Below are 23549 nucleotides of genomic sequence, written 5' to 3'. Positions count from 1 at the left end.
TATATTTTCTTTTCTTTTTTTTATTTTTATTTATTTATTTATTTATTTTCAGACAGAGTCTCGTTCTGTCGCCCAGGCTGGAGTGCAGTGGTGTGATCTCGGCTCACTTCAACCTCTGCCTACAGGGTTCAAGGGATTCTCCTGCCTCAGCCTCCTGAGTATCTGGGTGCCCACCATCATGCCTAACTAATTTTTTAATTTTTTTATTTTTAGTAGAGACAGGGCTTCACCATGTTAGCCAGGCTGGTCTCAAACTCCTGGCCTCAAGCGATCCACCCGCCTCCACCTCTGCCTCCCAAAGTACTGGGATTACAGGCATGACCACTGTACCTGGTCACTATATTTTATTTATGTATGATTTGCATATTATTACTTTTTAAATATTTGATGACTGATATTGGAATGAGGATCAGGGAGGAAAATAATAAAATCCAAGATTTCTGTATTACCGTGCCGGGTAGGTTTTCAATATCATGACCATATAGCCCTGTCACTTTCATGTCGGTGAAACAAAGTAGTCAGGACTTTTAAAATTTTCAAATGATTTAATATATGCCTGATACCTACCCTCCTTTCCTTCCTTCTTTTCTTTTTTTTTTTTTTTAAGAGACAGGGTCTCACTTGGTCACCCAGGCTAGAGTGCAGCGGTGCAATCATAGCTCATTGGAATCTCAAACTCCTGAGCCCAAACTCCTGCCTCAGCCTCCCAAGTAGCTGGGACTACAAATACGCACCACCATGCCTGGCTCATTTATTTTATTTTTTGTGGAGATGGCATTTCATTATGTTGCCCAGGCTTATCTTGAACTCCTGGGCTCAAGCAGTCCTCCCTCCTCGGCCTCCTGAAGTGCTGGGATTACAGGTGTGAGTCCCCATGCCCGGCCTTTTTTTTTTTTTTTGAGACGGAGTCTCGCTCTGTCACCCAGGCTGAAGTGCAGTGGCACGATCTCAGCTCACTGCAAGCTCTGCCTCCTGGGTTCATGCCATTCTCCTGCCTCAGCCTCCCGAGTAGCTGGGACTACAGGTGCCCAGTAGCACGCCTGGCTAAATTTTTTTTGTATTTTTGGTAGAGACGTGGTTTCGCCATGTTAGCCAGGATGGTCCTGATCTCCTGACCTCGTGATCCGCCCGCCTTAGCCTCCCAAAGTGCTGGGATTACAGGTGTGAGCCATCATGCCCTCCCAAGTCTGCTTCCTTGTCTCTGCATTTAGTTCTCCTAAGAGATTCTCTTTCCCTCTCCCTTGTCTTTGCACCCTGCTAATCAGGTGCACATGATTTCCTATCAGACCTGAACCTTGCAGAATTGAAGCCATAGAAGAGTATGTTGACTCTACAGTGCTTGAAGGGGGGTAGGAGTAAAGCATTTCCCAGAGGAAGCAGTCTTAGGAAATTTTGCCTCTGACCCATTTTTGTGCCAGTCCCGCCAGGAGAGAGAGTGAAGCCAGTCTCCCTCTTTCCTGTTTTGTGTGTGGACTTCGATGTTCATTTCCTCATTCTCTCTTTCTAGGCTCTTGCTCTTGCAGAATCCACAGGTCTTTCTTGAGGAAATCTGTAGACAGAACTTTGTGCTGCGTTTTTATCTAGGGAAGGAACAGAAGAGTGTCGTCTCCTAGAAATCTAGCACTTGAGAAACGTGAGTCTGATTTGCCTTTTCTTGGTTTTGTTTTGGTTTTTTGCTGTCATTGTAATGTTTTTAATGCATTGAACTGTTACACGTTTGTCTATCTGCTAGCAGTTTACTCTTTTTTGAGACAGAGTCTTGCTTTGTCGCCTAGGCTGGAGTGCAGTGGCGCAATCTTGGCTTACTGCAACCTCCACCTCCGGGGTTCAAGTGATATCTCCTGTCTCAGCCTCCTGAGTAGTTGGGATTACAGGTGTGGGCCACCATACCTGGCTAATTTTTGTATGTTTAGTAGAGACAGGGTTTTGCCATGTTAGCCAGGCTGGTCTCGAACTCCTGACCTCAGGTCATCCATCCACCTCGGCCTCCCAAAGTACTGGGATTACAGGCGTGAGCCACTGCACCCGGCCAGCAGTTTACTCCTCACCTGAATTTTAAAAATTGATGTCAACTATGTGGCATGCAGAAGATCTCAGCTTCCCAGAATAGCTGGTTATATTACATATCATTTCAACTTTATTTTAGCTTTAAGGAGTACATGTGCAGGTTTGTTACATGGGTATATCACATGATGCTGAAGTTTGGGGTACAATTGATCCCATCACCCAGGGTTTGAGTGCAGTACCCAGTAGGTAGTTTCTCAGTCCTTGCCCTCCTTCCCCTGCCTTCTTGTAGTCCTCAGTTTTTTGTTGTTGTTGTTTTTTGTTTTCACAGAGTCTCGCTCTGTCACCCAGGCTGGAGTACAATGGTGTGATCTCGGCTCACTGCAACCTCCACCTCCAAGGTTCAAGTGATTCTCCTGCCTCAGCCTCCTGAGTAGCTGGGATTACAGGTGCCCACCACCATGCCTGGCTAATTTTTGTATATTTAATAGGGACAGCATTTCACCATGTTGGCCAGGCTGGTCTTGAACTCTTGATCTCAAGTGAGTTGCCCGCCTTGGCCTCCCAAAGTGCTGGGATTACAGGTGTGAGCCACCGCACCTGGCCATCACTGTGTGTTTTTCCCGTCTTTGTATCCTCATGTACCCAGTTTAGCTCCCACTTATAAGTGAGAACATGTGGTATTTGGTTTTCTGTTCCTGCGCTAATTCACTTAGGATAACGGCCTCCAGCTGCATCTGTGTTGCAGCAAAGGACATGTTTTCATTCTTTTTTATGGCTGTGCTGGCTTTTTTTTTTAGGCCGGGCATGGTGGCTCACACTTTGGGAGGCAGAGGTGAGCTCCCAGCACTTTGGGAGGCCGAGGTGAGCAGAACTCCTGAGGTCAGGAGTTCAAGACTAGCCTGTCCAACATGGTGAAACCCCATCTCCACTAAAAATACAAAAATTACCTGGGTGTGGTGGCGCACACTTCTGATCCCAGCTATTCGGGAGGCTGAGGCATGAGAATCACTTGAACCCGGGAAGCAGAGATTGCAGTGAGCCAAAATCATACCACTGCACTCCAGCCTGAGTGACAGAGCAGGACTCCATCTCTAAACAAAAGATAAAATAAAATACAGTGTAAGTGCATGTGCTGGGGATCCCAGCCCTTGTTACAGGGAACCTCTTTGACTCTCCTCTGATTCAGAACCTTTTCAGAATCTACTGTGTACTCTTTTTTTTTTTCCTTTTTTTTTTTTTGAGATGGAGTCTCGCTCTGTCGCCCAGGTTAGACTGCAGTGTGGCACAATCTCGGCTCACTGCAACCTCTGCCTCCCAGGTCCAAGCAATTCTCCTGCCTCAGCCTCCCCAGTAGCTGGAACTACACACACGTGCCACCACGCCCGGCTATACTTTGTACTCTTTCAATGCCCGGGGACCTGAACAAATTTATCCCTACTACCAAAGCAAATAAGCTTGGTTCTCGCAACTATGCGTGACCTTCACAACTCTGTACAGGCTTTTATTTTTTCTTACACAGGTGAAGATAAGAGGTCAGTCCTAACAAGGTGAAGGAAGTAAGGTGATCTTAGAAGCCTCTTGAAAGATACAGAGATTGAGAAGTTGGGAAAGCATTTCTTTGGGCAAGGAGATTTTTCCTCTTATCCAAAATCAGACCTCTGAAGGCTGGCCCTGCAGGAAAGCTTGCTTTTGTACTTTGGAACTAGGGATGAGAAGGCCTTGTCAGCAGTGGCTTTTTTTTTTTTTTTTTTTAATCAGTTGGTCCTTTGCTTGCCAAGAGATGAACTAGCTGGGGCCAGCCAGGCAGAAGTTCTGTTCTGAGCTGCAGAAGGCAGTGGTCCGGATGGGACCTGGGAGCTGCTGTGTCTGAGAATCTGAGAATAGACCTTCCCACCGGCATGTCTTCTACCCTGGCCCTGCCCTCTCCCTCCCTGTTAGAGCCAAATACGAAGAATCCAGAGTCCATTCTCTGGCAATGATTTTTCTGTGTGTGGAATTCTAATGTACACAATTTACTTTGAAGCAACTGACCTTACTCAGCAGACTTTTTTCCCCTATAGCCACGAGAATTTTAAATACGCATAGATTGTGAGTCACTCCTGGTGGAGACAATGAAAAGAGGAGGAAATTGGCCAGGCTTGGTGGCTCACACCTGTCATCCCAGCACTTTGGGAGGCCGAGGCAGGTGAATCACTTGAGGTCAGGAGTTTGAGACCAGCCTGGCCAATATGGTGAAACCCCATCTCTACTAAAAATACAGAAGAATTAGCCAGGCGTGGTGGCAGGCGCCTGTAATTCCAGCTACTCAGGAGGCAGGAGAATCGCTTGAACCCGGGAGGCGGAGGTTGCAGTGAGCCAAGATCACATCACTGCACTCCATCCTGGGCGGCAGAGTGAGACCCCATCTCAAAAAAAGTAAAAATAAAAATTAAGAAGGAGGAAATCAAAAGTGTACAGGGAGGTACACCATTTTGCAGAGCAGGATGGGAAGAGCTAAAAGGAGCTGTGGCCGAGTTTGCTCTGCTGCCCAATCAAGCAGGGAGGGAGTTGATACTCCTGTAACCCAATGGGTGAAGGCCATCTCCCCTGGCCTGACCATTTCATGGGCAGAGTTAAGGTCCTAAAATCCAGCTCAGTCTCCTAGGGAGGGTGTGGAAAAAGAATCAGCCTTCCAAGTAAATTCAATGTAAAGTGAGTCTCTAACATTCTATTTTGGCCAGCACGGTGGCTTACACTTATAATCCCAGCACTTTGGGAGGCTGAGATGGGAGGATCATTTGAGGCCAGGAATTCAAGACCAGCCTGGGTAACATAGTGAGACCTCATCTCTACAAAAATAATAATAATAGTAACTTAGCTGGGTGTGGTGGTGCGTGCCTGTGGTCTCTGCTACTCAGGAGGCTGAGGCAGGAGGATCACTTCACCTAGGAGGTTGAGGCCACAGAGAGCTATGATTATACCATTGGCACTCCAGTGTGGGCAACAGAGTGAGACCTTGTCTCTAAAAAAAGCCAAAAATATTCTGTTTTCTCCTTGGGACCACATTACAACCCAGGAGGCAGGTGTCAACAATTCTGAGCTGTAAGTCAGGCCTAATGTTCAGCTGGGGATGTGTAAATCAGTTCTCACTTCTAGTGGAGGAAATGTACCTTTCCTTTCAAACTCAAGGCTGATGGTCTTGCATTTTTTTTTTTGAGACAGGGTCTCACTCTGTCACCCAGGCTGGAGTGCTGTGGCCTCACTGCACCCTTGAACTCCTGGACTCAAGCCATCCTCCCACCACAGGCTCTTGACTATCTGGGACCACAGGCATGCACCACCATGCCCCACTTTTTTTTTTTTTTTTTTTTTTTTTTTTAGAGAAAGAATCTTACTGTGTTCTCAAGAACTGATCTCAAACTCCTGGGCTCAAGTGATCCTGCTGTCTTAGCCTCCCAAAGTGCTGGGATTATTACAAGTGTGAGCCACTGCACTCGGCCAATCTCATTGAAACTATTGCTAGTGTCAGTGGTTGGAAAGAGGTTCAAGTACCTGGTTTGCCTTTTTTTTTTTTTTTTTTTTTTGAGATGGAGTCTTGCTCTTGTCGTCCAGGCTGGAGTGCAGTGGTGGGATCTCGGCTCACTGCAACCTCCACCTCCCGTGTTCAAGCAATTCCCCTGCCTCAGCATCCTGAGTAGCTGGGATTACAGGCACCTGACTAATTTTTGTACTTTTGGCCAGGGTGGTCTCGAACTCCTGACCTTGTGATTCGCCTGCCTTGGCCTCCCAAAGTGCTGGGATTACAGGTGTGAGCCACCGCTCCCAGCCAAAGTAACTGGTTTTTCAAACATGGCCAGTAATTATTTGTCTAATCATTTCGACAAGCCTGGAAACCTCTTGAAGATGGCACCCATGCATTATGCATTCCTCTTTGGGTCTTGTGTCAGGGTCCCTGGGGACTGGCTTTGAGATTCTGGTGCCCATCAGTCATTCTCAGGAGCATTGCCCATTCTTAGTTATGTTATGTTGCCTCATGCATCTTCTTTTTTTTTGTTTTGTTTTTGAGACAGAGTTTCGCTCTTGTTGCCCAGGCTGGAGTGCAATAGCGCAATCTCGGCTCGCCGCAGCTTCTGCCTCCCGGGTTCAAGCGATTCTCTTGCCTCAGCCTCCTGAGTAGCTGGGATGACAGGCATGTGGCACCATGCCCAGCTAATTTTGTATTTTTAGTAGAGACGGGGTTTCACCATGTTGGTCACGCTGGTCTCGAACTCCCGACCTCAGGTGATCCACCCGCTTCAGCCTCCCAAAGTGGGGGATTACAGGCATGAGCCACCGCGCCCGGCCTTCTCATGTACCTTCTTAAAAAGTTCTTTAGCTTATCCCACTTATCTCATTTTAGCTCCTCTTACACCATTTGTCTGTTTCTGGCTTCCTCTTCACTCACCTATGGTTCATTCTCCATTCTTAGTGGACTTGCACTACAGTAAGTGCTGCTGCTCTGCTGATAGACCTGCTGACTTCAAGGTCTTTACAGTGAGCCTGCCTGGGCATGTAGTATGAATTAGCTTGATTTCTGCTGGACCAAAGCCAAATGACTGGTTTCTTTTTATTTTTTATCTTTTTTTTTTTTTTAATAGAGACAGGGTTTCACCATGTTGGCCAGGCTGGTCTCAAACTCCTAGCCTTAAGCAATCCACCTGTCTTGGCTGCCCAAAGTCCTGGGAACAGGCATCAGCCACCATGCTGGCCCTTGTTGAGTTCTTTTTTTTTTTTTTTTTTTTTTTTTTTGAGATGGAGTCTTGCTCTGTCACCCAGGCTGCAGTGCAGTGGTGCAATCTCGGCTTACTGCAATCTCCATGTCTCCACCTCCCAGATTCAAGCGGTTCTCCCACCTCTCCGTCCCAAGTAGCTGGGATTACAGGTGCCTGCCACCATGCCCGGCTAATTTTTGTATTTTTAGTAGAGATGGGGTTTCACCATGTTGGCCAGGCGGGTCTCGAACTCCTGACCTCAAATGATCCTCCTGCTTCAGCCTCCCAAAGTGCTGAGATTACAAGTGTGAGCCACTGCAGCCGGCCCCTTGTTGAGTTCTTAATAACTGCTTAGGTTCAACTCTATTTAATTCATAAAATATTTAATTCATGAAACATTTAACTAACACCTATTGGGTGCTGGGTGCAGAGATAGAAGATAATTCAACTGGAGTGATTGACTGATTTTCTGGGTTGATGGGGAGGAAATAATGTAGTATAAGGGAGGCCACTTGATCTGCACGGTGAAGAAGTAGGACTTTCTTCATGACATGGGGGATATGGTGATTCCAGGCAGAGGAGCAGCATTTGAAATGGTGTAGAGGAATAAAAAAACACATGACATAGGCCGGGTGCGGTGGCTCATGCCTATAATCCCAGCACTTTTGGGAGGCCAAGGCAGGTGGATTGCCTGAGGTCAGGAATTCGAGACCAGCCTGGGCAACATGGTGAAACCTCGTCTCTACTCAAAATACAAAAATTAGCTGGATGTGGTGGCACGTGCCTATAGTCTCAACTACTCAGAATGCTGAGGGAGGAGAATTGCTTGAACCCGGGATGGGGAGGTTGCAGTGAGTCGAGATTGCACCACTGCACTACACTCCAGCCTGGGTGACAGAGCAAGACTCCGTCTCAAAAAAAAAAAAAAAAAAAAAAAAGTCCTTAGTATTCCTTGAGCCATAAATTGTGTGTGTCACCAGGCGCGGTTGCTCACGCCTGTAGTTCCAGCACTTTGGGAGGCTGAGTCGCATGGATCATTTTAGCCCAAAAGTTTGAGACCACCCTGGGCAACATGGTAAAACACCATCTCTACTAAAAATACAAAAAATTAGCCAGATATCATGCCTGCCTGTAGTCCCAACTGCTCAGGAGGCTGAGCCAGGGAGGCAGAGGTTGCAGTGAGCTGAGATTGCACCACTGCACTCCAGCCTGGGTGACAGAGTGAGGCCCTAACTCAAAATAAAAAAAAATGTGTGTGTGTGTGTGTGTGTGCATGTGCATGTGAATAATGTGTGTGTGTAAAAATGTGTGTGTATGTGTATTTGTGCGGACTGAGGTTGGTAAAATCCACAGGCATAGGAGCCAGATCGTGAAGGGCATAAATTATGTAATAAAGACATTATATTAATGGCTGGGTACTGTGGCTCTGGTAGGGCACGGTGGCTCACACCTGTAATCTCAGCTCTTTGGGAGGCCGAGGCAGGAAGATGATTTGAGGTCAGGAGTTCGAGACCAGACAGGCCAACATGGTGAAACCCCATCTCTACTAAAAATGCAAAAATTAGCTGGGCGTGGTGGCATGCACCTATAATCCCAGCTACTTGGGAGGCTGAGGCAGGAGAATCACTTAAACCTGGGAGGCAGAGGTTGCAGTGAGTCAAGATTGTGCCACTGCACTCCAGCCTGGGTGACAGAGCGAGACTCCTTCTCAAAAAAAAAAAAAAAGATTTATTAATAGACACTGAAATTTGAATTTCATTTTTATTTATTATTATTACTTTTGAGACAGGGTCTCACTCTGTCACCCAGGCTGCAGTGCAGTGTCATGGTTGTAGCTCACTGCAGCCTCAAACTCCTGTGCTCAAGCAATCCTTCTGCCTCACCCTCCTGAGTAGCTAGGTCTATAGGTGTGTGCCACTACACCTGGCTAATTTTAAAAATACTTTTGTAGAGATGAGGTCTTGGTATGTTGCCCAGATAGGTGTTGAACTCCTGGCTTCAAGTAATCCTCCCACCTCAGCCTCCCAAAGTGCTAGAATTACAGGTGTGAGCCACTGCAGCCAGCCTGAAATTTGAATTTCATTAGTTTTTACATGTCAAAAAATATTATTCTTCTTTTGATTTTTTTTTTCAACTGTTTAAAATGTAAAAATCAGCCAGTCGTGGTGGCTCACACCTGTAGTCCCAGCTACTCAAGAGGCCATGATGGAAGGTTCACTTGAGCCCAGGAGTTTGAGGCTGCAGTGAGCTATGATGGCACCACTGCACTCCAGCCTAGGTGACAGAATGAGATCCTGTCTCAAAAAAAGTAAAGTAGGCCGGGCGCGGTGGCTCACGCTTGTAATCCCAGCACTTTGAGAGGCCGAGGCGGGCGGATCACGAGGTCAGGAGATCGAGACCACGGTGAAACCCCGTCTCTACTAAAAATACAAAAAATTAGCCGGGCGTGGTGGCAGGCACCTGTAGTCCCAGCTACTTAGAGAGGCTGAGGCAGGAGAATGGCGTGAACCCGGGAGGCGGAGCTTGCAGTGAGCGGAGATCGCGCCACTGCACTCCAGCCTGGGCGACAGAGCCAGACTCTGTCTCAAACAAAAAAAACAACAAAAAAAAGTAAAGTAAAATAAAATAAATGTAAAAATCATTCTTACTTGTGAGCCATACCAAACCAGGTGGCAGGGTGGATTTGGCCTACAAGCTATAGTTTGCTGACCCCTGACTTAAAATATTTTTTTTTCCAGGTCAACTTAAAATGGCCTTATTCTGCCAACTGCATTGGTTGGAAATCAGTTGAGCAGTGGGTTGTTCAACTGCTTTGAGTCTGTTTTTAACTGCAGTCTATTCTAAATATAGATTACTTACATCATCTGTGTAGCCTTGTATATGACATATTAGTCTCTGATAGGAGGCTGGTCTAGGCAATCTTGAGGGTCCCTTTCATCCTAATTCTAGTCCAAAGATTTTCTAAAAAATAAAGGCCAGGCATGGGGGCTCATGCCTGTAATCCCAGCAATTTGGGAGACCTAGGTGGGAGGATTGCTTGAGTCCAGGAGTTGAAGACCAGTCTGGGCAACATAACAAGACCCCCATCTCTTCAAAAAAAAATTTTAAAATTAGCCAAGCATAGTGGTGCGCACCTGTAGTCCCAGCTACTTGGGAGACTGAGGCAGGAGGATCACTTGAGCCCTGGATTTGGAGGCTGCAGTGAGCCATGATTGTACCACTGCACTCCAGCATGGGTGACAGAGTGAGAACTTGTCTAAAAAAATAAAAATTTGTTTTGACTCTCTGTCCTCTGCAGCTTCTGTAGCAGTGTGGCTTCCAGAGTTTCTTCCTGTACCTTCACCATTTTCCTTCTCCTTCCCAGGCTCAAGTCAGGACGTAAAGGTGGTGGTCCTGCAGGCTCTGTCCTTAGCACTCTTTTCTTCTCCCTCTCTCTATTCTCCCTGGACTTTATTTTTATGATTTTTTCTTTTCTTGAGACAGGGTCTCATTCTGTGGCCCCATGCTGGAGTGCAGTGGCGTGATCTTGGCTCACTGCAATCTCCGCCTCCCAGGTTCAAGAGAGTCTCCTGCCTCAGCCTTCTGAGTAGCTGGGACTACAGGTGCACGCCATCCTGCCCGGCTAATTTTTAGTTTTTTAGTAGAGATGGGGTTTTGCCATGTTGGCCAGGATGGTCTTGAACTCCTGGCTTCAAGTGATGCTCCCGCCTCAGCCTCCCAGAGTGCTGGGATTACAGGCGTGAGCCACCGCGCCCAGCCTCTTCCTGGACTTTAATCAGACCATGTCTTCAACTAGCCCCTGTACACTGGCGACATTGTGTATGTTTAGCCCTCATATTTAGCTCTGACCTTTTTTCCGAGGCTTAAAGCCTTTCCCAGTATCTGGAAGTTAAAGTCTAAACTCCTTAGCCTGGCCCTAGGACCTGCTTAGTCTGAATTCCTGATGCACAGCCAGGCCCCTGGGCCAAGCCATGGGGTAGCTTCCAGCAGGTCATCTGCTTCCTTCTCCTTGTCTTTGCTCACACTCCTCGCTCTGCCATCACAAGCCTCCCTCCTTGTCTCCACCCCCGCTCCCTCTCCTCCCAGCACATGCCAAATCGATGCCCTGCCCTTTGACAACCCACTCAGAGGGCCACTTACCTGTCAGATTCAGCTCAAATACTTGTGCCTCCTTGAAGCCTTCTTTTTTTTTTCTTTTAGTTAGAGTCAGGGTCTTGCTCTGTTGCCCAGGCTGGAGTGCAGTGGCACGATCTCAGCTCACTGCAGCTCTACCTCCTGGGTTCAAGTAATTCTCCTGCTTCAGTCTCCCAAGTAGCTGGGATTTCAGGCTTGCACCACTATGCTCAGCTAATTTTTTGTATTATTATTTTTAGTAGAGACTTGGTCTCTCTATGTTGCCCACGCTGGTCTTGAACTCCTGGCCTCAAGCAATCCTCCTCCTGCCTTAGCCTCCCAAAGTGCTGGGATTACAGGGATGAGCCACTGTGCCCAGTCTGAAGCCCTGTTTCATAGATAAGGCTAAACATTTTTCCTGTGTTCCCACAGAGCCTCATGCACACCTCTGCTTTTTTTTTTTTTTTTTTTTGAGACGGAGTCTCGCTCTGTCGCCCAGGCTGGAGTGCAGTGGCGCGATCTCGGCTCACCGCAAGCTCCACCTCCCAGGTTCACGCCATTCTCCTGCCTCAGCCTCCCGAGTGGCTGGGACTACAGGCGCCTGCCACCACGCCCAGCTAATTTTTTTATATTTTTAGTAGAGACAGGGTTTCACTGTGTTAGCCAGGATGATCTCGGATCTCCTGACCTCGTGATCCGCCCGCCTCAGCCTCCCAAAGTCCTGGGATTACAGGCCTGAGCCACCGCGCCCGGCCTCACACCTCCGCTTTAATGCTTGCTTCCTCACTACAATTAGGTAGAAAAAAAAAAAAACAACTATATGTATATCTAAAAGAAAAGAAAGAAGGCTTCAAGGAGGCACAGGTATTTGAGCTACTCAGGAGGCTGAGGCAGGAGAATCACTTGAACCTGAGAGGTGGAGGTTGCAGTAAGCCAAGATCGTACCACTGCCCTCCAGCCTGGGCAACAGAGTAAGACTCCACCTAAAAAAAAAAAAAAGAAAGAAAGAAAGAAGAAACTGGTGTAGTGTGGGAAGTAAACAAAAAGAAAAGGAAAAAAAAATGAATCTGTGAGAACACTCTTATGTGGCCTGCACTGACTTTGACACAAATTAGATTGGCTTAGTAGGCAAGGTGGGATCTTTTCATAATTTTATTTGATGTCTTTAAATACATTTATCTTTTAAATACATTTATCTTTTTTCTTGTAGAAGGAAAATTCTTCCAGCGATGGTCTCCCACTCAGAGCTGAGGAAGCTTTTCTACTCAGCAGATGCTGTGTGTTTTGATGTTGACAGCACGGTCATCAGAGAAGAAGGAATCGATGAGCTAGCCAAAATCTGTGGCGTTGAGGACGCGGTGTCAGAAATGTAGGGATAGCATTTATTCACTTTATGAAATGATAAAGACTTTCTAAAGAGTGACTGTTTTGGATGAAGTGCTAGACCCTGGCTATGGAACATGAGCACTAGGCTTTTTCTTTCATTCCTTAGAGCTGAATTTGACATATTCATTCATTTATATAAATATTTATGGCAAACAAACATGGATAAGACATGTTCTTAGCTTGATCGGGGAATGACAACCGTCACTAACTAAAGAAGATGGCCTGGGGGGCGAGGTCCAAGTGTCCAGTGGCTTTGTGTCATGGTTGAAAGTGTGGCCTTAGTGGTTCCCTGGAAAGGTTCAGAGTCTCTTGGTGGATCCTGGGTCAGATCCCCTCTCTCCCTCCTGCCCTCCCGCCCTGCAGCTGGGGACCTCCCTCTGCAGTCCCAGTCCCCCAGTCATGCACCATGTCATTTTCTTTTTTTTTTTTCCGAGACGGAGTCTCATTTTGTCACCCAGGCTGGAGTGCAGTGACCCAATCTCGGCTCACTGCAACCTCTGCCTCCCGGATTCAAGCAATTCTCCTGCCTCAGCCTTTTGAGTAGCTGGGATTACAGGCGCATGCCACCACGCTCGGCTAATTTTTGTATTTTTAGTAGAGATGGGGTTTCACCATGTTGGCCAGGGTAGTCTCGAACTCCTGACCTCGTGATCCGCCCACCTTGGGCTACCAAAGTGCTGGGATTACAGGCATGAGCTGCTGCACCCGGACACTATTTCATTTTCAACTGCCTTTCATGGAAGAATGTTTAACCTTTGGTCTCTTTCTTGATTTATGACAGCTCACAGCTTGCAAGAAAAATACCTATGGATAGGCTGTGTGCCTTTTTTTTTTTTAGATGGAATCTTAACTCTGTCATCCAGGCTGGGGTGCAGTGGTGAGATCTTGGCTCACTGCAACCTCTGCCTCCCGGGTTCCAGCAATTCTCCTGCCTCAGCCTCCTAAGTAGCTGGGATTACAGGCGTGCACCACCACACCTGGCTAATTTTTGCATTTTTTTAGTAAAGATGGGGTTTTGTCATGTTGACCAGGCTGGTCTCAGACTCCTGGCTTCAGGTGATCTGCCCACCTCAGCTTCCCAAAGTGTTTGGGATTATGGGCATGAGTCACTGCACCCAGCCTGTTAATGTTATCTTCAAGCAATCCTTCAAAAGTTTATTCCAAGGCCTTGCTCTCCTAGTAGCAAAGCCTGTCTGTTGCACACTGGGGCTCTTGGTAGCTTCCTCCTTTTGGTGGATGTTGTGCAGACCTGGGGCAGTAAGGCATGTTAACCTCGAGGACATCGGACCTGGCTGGCCTGACTGTTGGGTCTCCCTCCTAGGACACGGCGAGCCATGGGCGGGGCAGTGCCTTTCAAAGCTGCTCTCACAGAGCGCTTAGCCCTCATCCAGCCCTCCAGGGAGCAGGTGCAGAGACTCATAGCAGAGCAACCCCCACACCTGACCCCCGGCATAAGGTAAGAGGAGCCCCGGCTCCAGGTGTATTTCAGCACCAGTGTTGGGGGGCACATCCTCCCAAGAGCATCTAACTATTCCTTTAGAGCGCCCTCTGGGTGGTTTATTTATTTTCATTTTCATTTTTTAATTTTTTAATTATTTTTTTAAATTGTATTTTTTCGAGATGAAGTCTCACTCTGTCACTCAGGCTGGAGTGCAGTGGTGAAATGTCAGCTCACTGCAGCTTCTGCCTCCCAAGTTCATGCAATTCTCCTGCCTCAGCCTCCCGAGTAGCTGGGATTACAGGTGCCCACCAGCACACCTAGGTAATTTTTGTATTTTTAGTAGAGATGGGTTTCGCCATGTTGACCACACCGGTCTTGAACTCTTGACCTCAAATGATCTGCCTGCCTGGGCCTCCCAAAGTGCTGGGATTATAGCTGTGAGCCACTGCACCCGGCCTATTATTATTTTTTTTAGAGTCAGCGTCTCATTCTGTTGCCCATGTTGGAGTACAGTGGTATAATCATGGCTTACTACAGCGTTGAACTCCTGGGGTCAAGTGGCCCTCCCTCCTTAGCCTCCTTAATAGTGGGGACTACAGGTGCATGCCACGATGCCCAGCTAATTTTTAAAAAAAATTTTTTTTTGAGAGACAGGGTCTCACTTTGTCACCCAGGCTGGAGTGCAGTGGCATGAATAGAGCTCACTGCAGCATCAGCTTCTGGGCTCAAGGGATCCTCCTGCCTCAGCTTCCTAAGCAGCTGGGACTACAGACGTAGGCCACCATGCCTAATTTTTTTTTTTTTAATTTTCTATAGACACAGGGTCTCACTATGTTGCCCAGGCTGGTCTTGAACTTGTGGGCTCAAATGATCAATTTTCCCACCTCAGCCTCCCAAAGTGTTGGAATTATAGGTTTGAGCCACTATACCCAGCCTTTAAAATATTTTTTGTAGAGATGGGGGTCTTGCTATGTTGCCCAGGCTGTTCTCAAGCTCCTGGCCTCAAGTGATTTTCTACCTTGGCCTCCCAAACTGCTGGATTTAAAGGCGTGGCCTGTGTGGTGCTTTTGGCACTTACACGTGGTCTTGTCTGGCCAGTTGTCTGGTCCTGTCAGTTTCTGCCTTTCCTCTTTCTCCAGGGAAAACCTAAGCTTTCCTTGTTTGTCCTCATTTTGTGTTTTTCTGGGTCCATGGGCAGAGTAGAGTTCTGGAACGGTTTCCTAAAGTAGACAAACCCTACCCATTGTTTTTTTTTGTTTTGTTTTTTCTTTTTTTGAGACAGAGTCTCGCACTGTTGCCAAGCTGGTGTGCAGTGGTGCAGTCTCGGCTCACTGCAACCTCCACCTCCCAGGTTGAAGCAATTCTCCTGCCTCAGCCTCCCAGGTAGCTGGGATTACAGGCATGTGCCAACATGCCCAGCTAATTTTTGTATTTTTAGTAGAGATGGAGTTTCACTATTTTGGTCAGGCTGGTCTCGAATGCCTGACCTCGTGATCCACCCGCCTCGGCCTCCCAAAATGCTGGGATTACAGGCGTGAGCCACCACGCCCAGCCCCTACCCATTGATTTCTAAGTGCATTTAGAAAAACATATATAAGGCTGGGCATGGTGGCTCATGCATGTAATCCCAGCACTTTGGGAGGCCAAGGCGGGCAGATCACCTGAGGTCAGGAGTTCAAGACCAGCCTGGCCAACATGGTGAAACCCCATGTCTACTAAAAATACAGAAGTTAGCTGGGCGTGGTGGTGCGCATCTGTTGTCCCAGCTACTCGGGAGGCTGACACAAGAGAATCGCTTGAACCCTGTAGGAGGAGGTTGCAGTGAGCTGAGATCGCACCACTGCACTCCAGCCTGATGACAGAGACAGAGCGAGACTCCATCTCAAAAAAAAAAAAAAAAAGTAACTGGGTGTGGTGGCAGGTGCCTGTAATCCCAGCTACCTGTGAGGCTGAGGGAGGAGAATCGCTGGAACCCTGGAGGCAGAGGTTGCAGTGAGCCGAGATTGCACCACTGCACTCCAGCCTGGGCGACAGAGCGAGACTCCATCTCAAAAAAAAAAGAAAAAGAAAAACATATATAAAACATTAACACCCCAGGCAGTATACCTTGTCAAACATACCTCAGGCAAATGCATTCAGGAGAAGAAAATATATCTTATTTCCCTCTTCATGTTTCGTTTTTTTTTTTTTTCTTTTGTATTACTCAGTGTTGGGTATTTTGTATTTTATTTTGCAGGGAGCTGGTAAGTCGCCTACAGGAGCGAAATGTTCAGGTTTTCCTAATATCTGGTGGCTTTAGGAGTATTGTAGAGCATGTTGCTTCAAAGCTCAATATCCCAGCAACCAATGTATTTGCCAATAGGCTGAAATTCTACTTTAACGGTAAGATGTTAACAGTAACATGTTCCCTTTCTTAGCAGTTCCATTGTTCAGTATTCTGGGTAATGTCTTTTGGAATGCAACTTGAACAGTCACATCAGAGTTAAATATTGAGATGAATGGTTCTCTTAATTGATGTCTTTTGCCCTTTGGTACCCTTTGCTCAGCAAAATAGACTTAGGTCATCACCTGTCCTAGCTTTGGTATCTATAACATCACCTGTCTGTACATAAATGTCTGCATTTCGTGAAACATTAACTCCTACGAAGCCCCCTATGACTTACTTTGCTATATGTTATATTTCAACTTTATGGGAGCTTCTATGCATTTGAAGCAATTTAGACTCAAGAAGGAGACTTTTGGCTGGGCACGGTGGCTCACGCCTGTAATCCCAGAACTTTGGGAGCCTGAGGCGGGAGGATCACTTGAGGTCAGGAGTTCAAGACCAGCCTGGCCAACATGGTGAAACCCCAACTCTGCTAAAAAAAAAAAAAATACAAAAATTAACTGGGCATGGTGGCACATGCCTATAGTCCCAGCTACTTGGGAGGCTGAGGGAGGAGAATCACTTGAAGCTGGGAGGCGGAGGCTGCAGTGAGCTGAGATCTCGCCACTGCACTTCCAGCCTGGGTGACAGAGTGAGACCCTGTCTTTAAAAAAAAAACAAGACAGAGACTTTAGAAGGGAGACTTTTGTTAATGGATTACTGAACTACAGCCCTTGGGGAAGCCTCCTGTCCCCTCTCTGGTCCATAGCGGTGCCACAGCTGTTATATTATCTCAGATCGCCAGTTACATCAAGGAGTGACTGATAGTGATTTTTTTTTTTTTTTTTTTTTTTTTTTTTTGAGACAGGGTCTCACTCTGTTGCTCTGGCTAAAGTGCAGTGGCTCCATCTCGGCTCACTGCAACCTCTGCCTCCTGGGTGCAAGCGATTCTCCTGCCTCAGCCTCCCAAGTAGCTGGGATTACAGGTGCCCACCACCACACCTGGCTAATTTTTGTATTTTTTTTTTAGTAGAGTCGGGGTTTCACCATGTTGGTCACGCTGGTCTCAAACTCCTGGCCTGAGATGATCCACCTGCCTTGGCCTCCCAAAGTGTTGGGATTACAGGCGTGAGCCACTGTATGTTAACAGAACATTCTTGAATGATCTAGAGATAGAGATCATTGAAAAAAGAAGTCAAGAATGAGTGTGGTAATTACTGTAAAAATAGAAATAACTGATAAAAAATAAGCTGGAATTTCCTCTTGGGTGACATAATATATTAACATTTTAAATTTAATATATTAAGGCTGGGTGTGGTGGCTCACGCCTGTAATCCCAGAACTTTGGGAGGCCGAGGCAAGTCTGATCACCTGCGGTCAGGAGTTTGAGACCAGCCTGGCCAATGTGGCAAAACCCCATCTCTACTAAAAATACAAAACTTAGCTGGTGTGGTGGCATGCGCCTGTAATCCCAGCTACTTGGGAGGCTGAGACACGAGAATGGTTTGAACCTGGGAGGCGGATATTGCAGTGAGCCGAGATCACACCATTGCACTCCAGCCTGGGCAACAGAGTGAGACACTGTCTCAAAAATAAATAAATTAATTAATTAATTTGATACTACTATTTTATGGTGTTCTGCCACCTCAACAAGGTTTGAGAATTACTGGAAGCTTAAAGGATACAACAAAATTCACCTAATTTATTTATGACCTAATAGAGCCATCTCTACAATTGATAGTTATAATTTAAAAGCAAAGGTTGGCTAGGTGTGATGGCTCACACCTGTAATCCCAGCACTTTGGGAGGCTGAGGCAGGAGGATCACATGAGCCTAGGAGTTCCAGACCAACCTGGGCAACATACCAAGACCCCATTTCTATAATCATAATCATAATCATAATCATAAAAGGAAATAAAAGCAAAGCAAAGCTTGTTTATTCCCAGGAACAGGTGTGGAGCTCCAGGCTGTCTGACTTTACCGACGGCCATTTTTAGCCTTCTCAGTGACATTTAAGTGAAGATATCATCTATGCAGAAAGCTGGCATTGGTCAGATACTTCTCTGGGTCTTTAACCCTATTTTTATTTCTCTTTTAAGGTGAATATGCAGGTTTTGATGAGATGCAGCCAACAGCTGAATCTGGTGGAAAAGGAAAAGTGATTAAACTTTTAAAGGAAAAATTTCGTTTTAAGAAAATAATCATGATTGGAGATGGTGCCACAGATATGGAAGCCTGTCCTCCTGCTGTATGTATTAAGGGTGCTAATTTTTTTTCAGGTTGTACTTTTGTTTTATTTATTTATTTATTATTTCTTTATTTTTTTTGAGATGGAGTTTCGCTCTTGTTGCCCAGGTTGGAGTGCAGTGGCGTGAGCTCAGCTTACTGCAATATCCGCCTCCTGGGTTCAAACCATTCTTGTGTCTCAGCCTCCCAAGTAGCTGGGATTACAGGCACACGCCACCATGCCAGCTAAGTTTTGTATTTTTAGTAGAGACGATGTTTCACCACGTTGGCCAGGCTGGTCTCGAACTCCTGACCTCAGGTGATCTGCCTGCTTCGGCCTCCCAAAGTGCTGGGATTACAGGCATGAGCCACCGTGCCCGGCCGTGCTTTTGTTTTAGACAGCTGATGCATCCTATATTCCCAACACTTTGGGAGGTCGAGGCAGGAAGATGGCTTGAGCACAGGAGTTTGAGACCAGCCTGGTCAACATAGTGAGACCCCATCTCTACAAAATAAATAAATAAAATAAAATAAAAACAGCTGATTTCGAACTACATAAGATTTAAAACAGGAGTTAAACAAAAACAACTCTCATTACAAGATAAAAATGAAGTAATAAAAACACATTCAATCTTGTTTTGTCAACTTTGTGCAAACCCAAGAAAAGTTGTGAATAAGGAACTAAAAACCTTTTAAAACTTTTAACAATGCCTTATCCCCGTAGGATGGGCACCACCTTTTAGCCTAGGTGTGTGCTCAATAAGTTGATTTCATTTCCCCAAATAATGCCATCAACAACTCATAACCAAGATTTTAACGTCATTTTATGCTTTATATACTAGCTCCTCATACATTACCTCATTTAATCTTCATAACAGCCCTGTGAAGTCAAATATTATGTTTTGTTTTGTTTTTCTTAGATAGAGTCTCACTCTGTCACCCAGGCTGGAGTGCAGTGGTGTGCTCTCAGCTCACTGCAACCTCCGCCCTCTGGGCTCAAGTGATTCTCCCACCTTAGCCTCCCAAGTAGCTGGGACCACAGACGCATTCCACCACACCCAGCTAAGATTTTGTGTTTTTGGTAGAGGCAGAGTTATGCTATATTTCCCAGGCTGGTCTCAAATTCCTGAGCTCAAGCGATCTCCCCTGCTTTGGCCTCCCAAAGTGCTGGTATCACAGGTATGAACCACCATGCCCGGCCAAATGTTGTGTTCTTCTTACTGATAGGGGAACTGAGGCTTGCAGAGATTATATGATTTACCTGTAACATATCAGAGCATTTTGTTTTTATTTACTTATTTATTTTTATTTTTTGGAGACAGGGTCTTGCTATGTTGCCCAGGCTGGAGTGCAGTGTTGCGATCATAGCTTATCACAGCCCTGAACTTCTGGGCTCAAATGATCCTCCCGCCTCAGCCTCCTTGGTAGCTGGGATTACAGGTGTGTGCCACTGCATCCCACACCACAACAGCGTTTTATTCCTCTGAATTAATGTCATTTTCTGAGACTAGCAGAGGTTTTATTTATTTTTTGAGACAGGTTCTTGCTCTGTCACCCAGGCCGGAGTGCAGTGGTGCAATCTCAGCTCATTGCAGCCTCAACGTCCCAGACCAAGCGATCTTCCCATCTCAGCCTCCTGAGTAGCTGGGACTGCAGGCACATGCCACCACACCTATCTAATTTTGTTTATGTTTTGTAGAGATGAGGTCTCACTATGTTGCCCAGGCTAATCTTGAACTCCTGGCTTAAGTGATCTTCCTGCCTTGGCCTGCCAGAGTGCTGGGATTACAGGTGTGAGCCAACATGCCCGGCCAGGGATTTTATTTCTAAGCATTTTAAAATCAATGCTATATATATATGTGTGTGTGTGTGTGTGTGTGTGTGTGTGTATACACATACACATATACGTATATATATGTGTGTGTATATAAATATATACACACATATGTATATATGTGTGTATATAAATTATACATACACATATACATATATGTGTGTATATATATACATATATAGTATATGTGTGTATATATATATAATCAAATGCTATATAGCAAGTGTCATAAATATCAAATGTGTCCATTTCACATAGGGCTTTGCCTTTGCCATGTCATTCTAACGTAAGAAAAACTACACCAAAAATATAGTGTGGCCAGGCGCAGTGGCTTACGCCTGTAATCCCAGCACTTTGGGAGGCTGAGGCAGGTGGATCACCTGAGGCCAGGAGTTTGAGACCGGCCTGGGCAACACGGTGAAACCCCGTCTCTACAAAAATACAAAAAAATTAGAGACAGGGTTTCACCATGTTGGCCAGGCTAGTGTCAAACTCCTGACCTCAGGTGATCCACCCACCTCAGCCTCCTAAAGTGCTGGATTACAGGCATGAGCTACCACACCCAGCCGCCTTTGAGTCTTTTTACTGTTAGCTTAGATAATTTATAACCAGTGTTGGGGTTGTCTAAGTAGTGAACATTGGGCTACTAGTTTAATGAGGAATACATAAAAGTAAAATGAAGAGATTTCTCAGGGAGCTCCCAATCTCATTTTCAAGAAATGACAAAATGAGCCAGGAGCGGTGGCTCACACCTGTGATCCCAGCACTTTGGGAGGCTGAGGCGGGAGGATTGCTTAAGCACAGAGGTTCAAGACCAGCTGAGCAACGTGGCAAAACTCTGTCTCTAAAAAATTATTCAGGGATTGTGGTGTGCACCTGTCATCCCGGCTACTCAGGAGGCTGAGGCAGGATGATCACTTGAGCCCAGAAGTTCAAGGCTGCAGTGAGCCATGACGGTGCCACTGCACTCCAGCCTGGGTGACAGGGTGAGACTCTGTCTCAGGAAACAAAAAAGGAATGACAAAATTAGATGGGTGCAGTGGAGCATACCTGTAATCCCAGCACTTTGGAAGCTGAGGCAGGAGGAGGTTGAGAGCAGCCTGGCAACATAGCAAGACCCTACAAAAAATAAAAAAAAGTAGCCAGGCGAGGTGGGGCACACCTGGAGTCACAGCTACTCAGGAGGCTGAGGCATGAGAATCACTTGAACCCAGGAGGCAGAGGTTGCAGTGAGTGGAGATTGTGTCACTGCACTCCAGCCTGGGTGACAGAGCGAGACTCCAAAAAATAAATAAATAAATAAAAATAAAAATCATTTCTCTCTCTTTTCTTCCTTCTTAGGATGCTTTCATTGGATTTGGAGGAAATGTGATCAGGCAACAAGTCAAGGATAACGCCAAATGGTATATCACTGATTTTGTAGAGCTGCTGGGAGAACTGGAAGAATAACATCCATTGTCGTACAGCTCCAAACAACTTCAGATGAATTTTTACAAGTTATACAGATTGATACTGTTTGCTTACAATTGCCTATTACAACTTGCTATAGAAAGTTGGTACAAATGATCTGTACTTTAAACTACAGTTAGGAATCCTAGAAGATTGCTTTTTTTTTTTTTTTTAACTGTAGTTCCAGTATTATATGATGACTATTGATTTCCTGGAGAGGTTTTTTTTTTTTTTGAGACAGAATCTTGCTCTGTTGCCCAGGCTGGAGTGCAGTGGCGCGGTCTCGGCTCACTGCAAGCTCTGCCTCCCAGGTTCACGCCATTCTCCTGCCTCAGCCTCCCGAGTAGCTGGGACTACAGGCGCCCGCCACCACACCCGGCTAATTTTTTGTATTTTTAGTAGAGACGGGGTTTGACTGTGTTAGCCAGGATGGTCTTGATCTCCTGACTTTGTGATCCGCCTGCCTCAGCCTCCCAAAGTGCTGGGATTACAGGCTTGGGCCACCGCGCCCAGCCAATGTCCTGGAGAGTTTTGTAATCTGAATTCTTTATGTATATTCGTAGCTATATTTCATACAAAGTGCTTTAAGTGTGGAGAGTCAATTAAACACCTTTACTCTTAGAAATACGGATTCGGCAGCCTTCAGTGAATATTGGTTTCTCTTTGGTATGTCAATAAAAGTTTATCCATATGTCAGAACGGATTTGTGGAATTTTCAGTTCTGCCTCTTGCATATTGGAATATCCAATATTTCAGGTACCGTGTTGAAGCATAAATAGCCCCCAGGCAAGAAACAGGCTTAAGACTTTGCTTAGTGCTGGGCACAATGTCCTCACCCCATGAGCCCACTCCCACTTCCTGAAGCCCTGGGACCTGGAAAGTCCTTTTTTTTACTTCTTGGGATTTGTCATATATGAAATGTTACAAAAGTTTTTTGTTTTTTGTTTTCCTCCAATATAACAATAGAGTCTTAAACAAAAGTACTGATTAAAAATGGATATTTGGGCTCAGGCCTGTAATCTCAGCACTGTGGGAGGACAAGGTAAGAGGATCACTTGAGGACAGGAATTCGAGACCAGCCTGGACAACAGAGCAAGACCCTGTCTCTACAAAAAACAAAAACATTAGCTGGATGTGGCGGCACGCACCTGTAGTCCCAGCTACTTGGTGGGCTGAGATGGGAGGATCCCTTGAACTCAGTAGTTCAAGGCTGCAGTGAGCTGTGACTCTGCCATTGTACTCCAGCCTGGGTGACAGTGAGACCCCGTCTCTTAAAAAAAAAAAAAAAAGATATTCGAAAATCACATAAAGTAAAAGAAATAAAAACAAGTTTTACTAATCACAAAGGCCAGCATTTTCCCCTAAATGAATTAAATATTAATAACTCCTAACAGCCTATATAAACCATTTCTTTTTTATAAATGACTTGGAAATACTCGAAAGCCAGGTTTATGTTTGTTTTGAGCAGAGCCAAGCAAGGGAAATTTCAGAACACGCTTTGAATGTGTGAGATGCTATACCCTCCCTGGAGGAAAAATGGGGGGAGGGAAAGCTACGAGGTTAACATTGAGAATTAGTTGAAAAATTTATCATTTAACCAAATTTGGCCAAATAATTAAATAATTATTCAGCCACATAAGCAAATCAGATGAATCAAATTTCCTCCAAATCAGTTTCTGAAGGAGAGACATGAAATAAGTTTGGCACCATTTAAATGAGATTCCAAACAATGAGGCCGTTGTTCCCAACTGTGAATGCCTCCTGGCCACTCTCCTAGAAACTGTTTTGTGGTGTTTGCACTTTTCAGTAGTGCCAAGCTCTGGGCAGGACCAGGCATGCCAGGACCTTGAAAAGTGCTGCAAACGGCATCAGCCTCTGCACCGCCTGGTGTGCATGGCAGGAGCAGGCCATGGGTGGACGGGTGGGAGGACCGATCACCCACTGGTTTTCACTGTCTGACCGTCACAGCTGCTATTGCCACACGGGTTCTTCTTGCCT

The 23549-nt window shown here is 46.0% G+C and overlaps 1 protein-coding gene across 9 annotated transcripts in view; it reads left to right on the top strand.

The window, feature by feature from the left end:
* PSPH (phosphoserine phosphatase) overlaps positions 1 to 22247 on the top strand; it is a 40385-nt gene extending 18138 nt beyond the window's left edge. For 5 of the 9 annotated variants that reach the window (XM_016957517.4, XM_001161062.8, XM_001160853.8 and 2 more), the window contains 6 exons: positions 1508 to 1633; positions 12061 to 12219; positions 13558 to 13692; positions 15914 to 16059; positions 18142 to 18290; positions 21444 to 22247. In XM_016957517.4, the coding sequence (XP_016813006.1) occupies positions 12080 to 12219; positions 13558 to 13692; positions 15914 to 16059; positions 18142 to 18290; positions 21444 to 21551 (678 nt within the window). In that variant the 5' untranslated portion in view covers positions 1508 to 1633; positions 12061 to 12079 and the 3' untranslated portion in view covers positions 21552 to 22247. The remainder of the gene's footprint in view (positions 1 to 1507; positions 1634 to 12060; positions 12220 to 13557; positions 13693 to 15913; positions 16060 to 18141; positions 18291 to 21443) is intronic. The other 4 variants (XM_063814237.1, XM_063814236.1, XM_063814234.1 and 1 more) reach the window with 1 other exon arrangement.
* Positions 22248 to 23549: the final 1302 nt, after the last annotated feature.

This window comes from Pan troglodytes, chromosome 6 (genome assembly GCF_028858775.2).
Source record: "Pan troglodytes isolate AG18354 chromosome 6, NHGRI_mPanTro3-v2.0_pri, whole genome shotgun sequence".
NCBI lineage: Eukaryota > Metazoa > Chordata > Mammalia > Primates > Hominidae > Pan > Pan troglodytes.
This window is presented reverse-complemented; position numbering and strand designations above follow the sequence as displayed.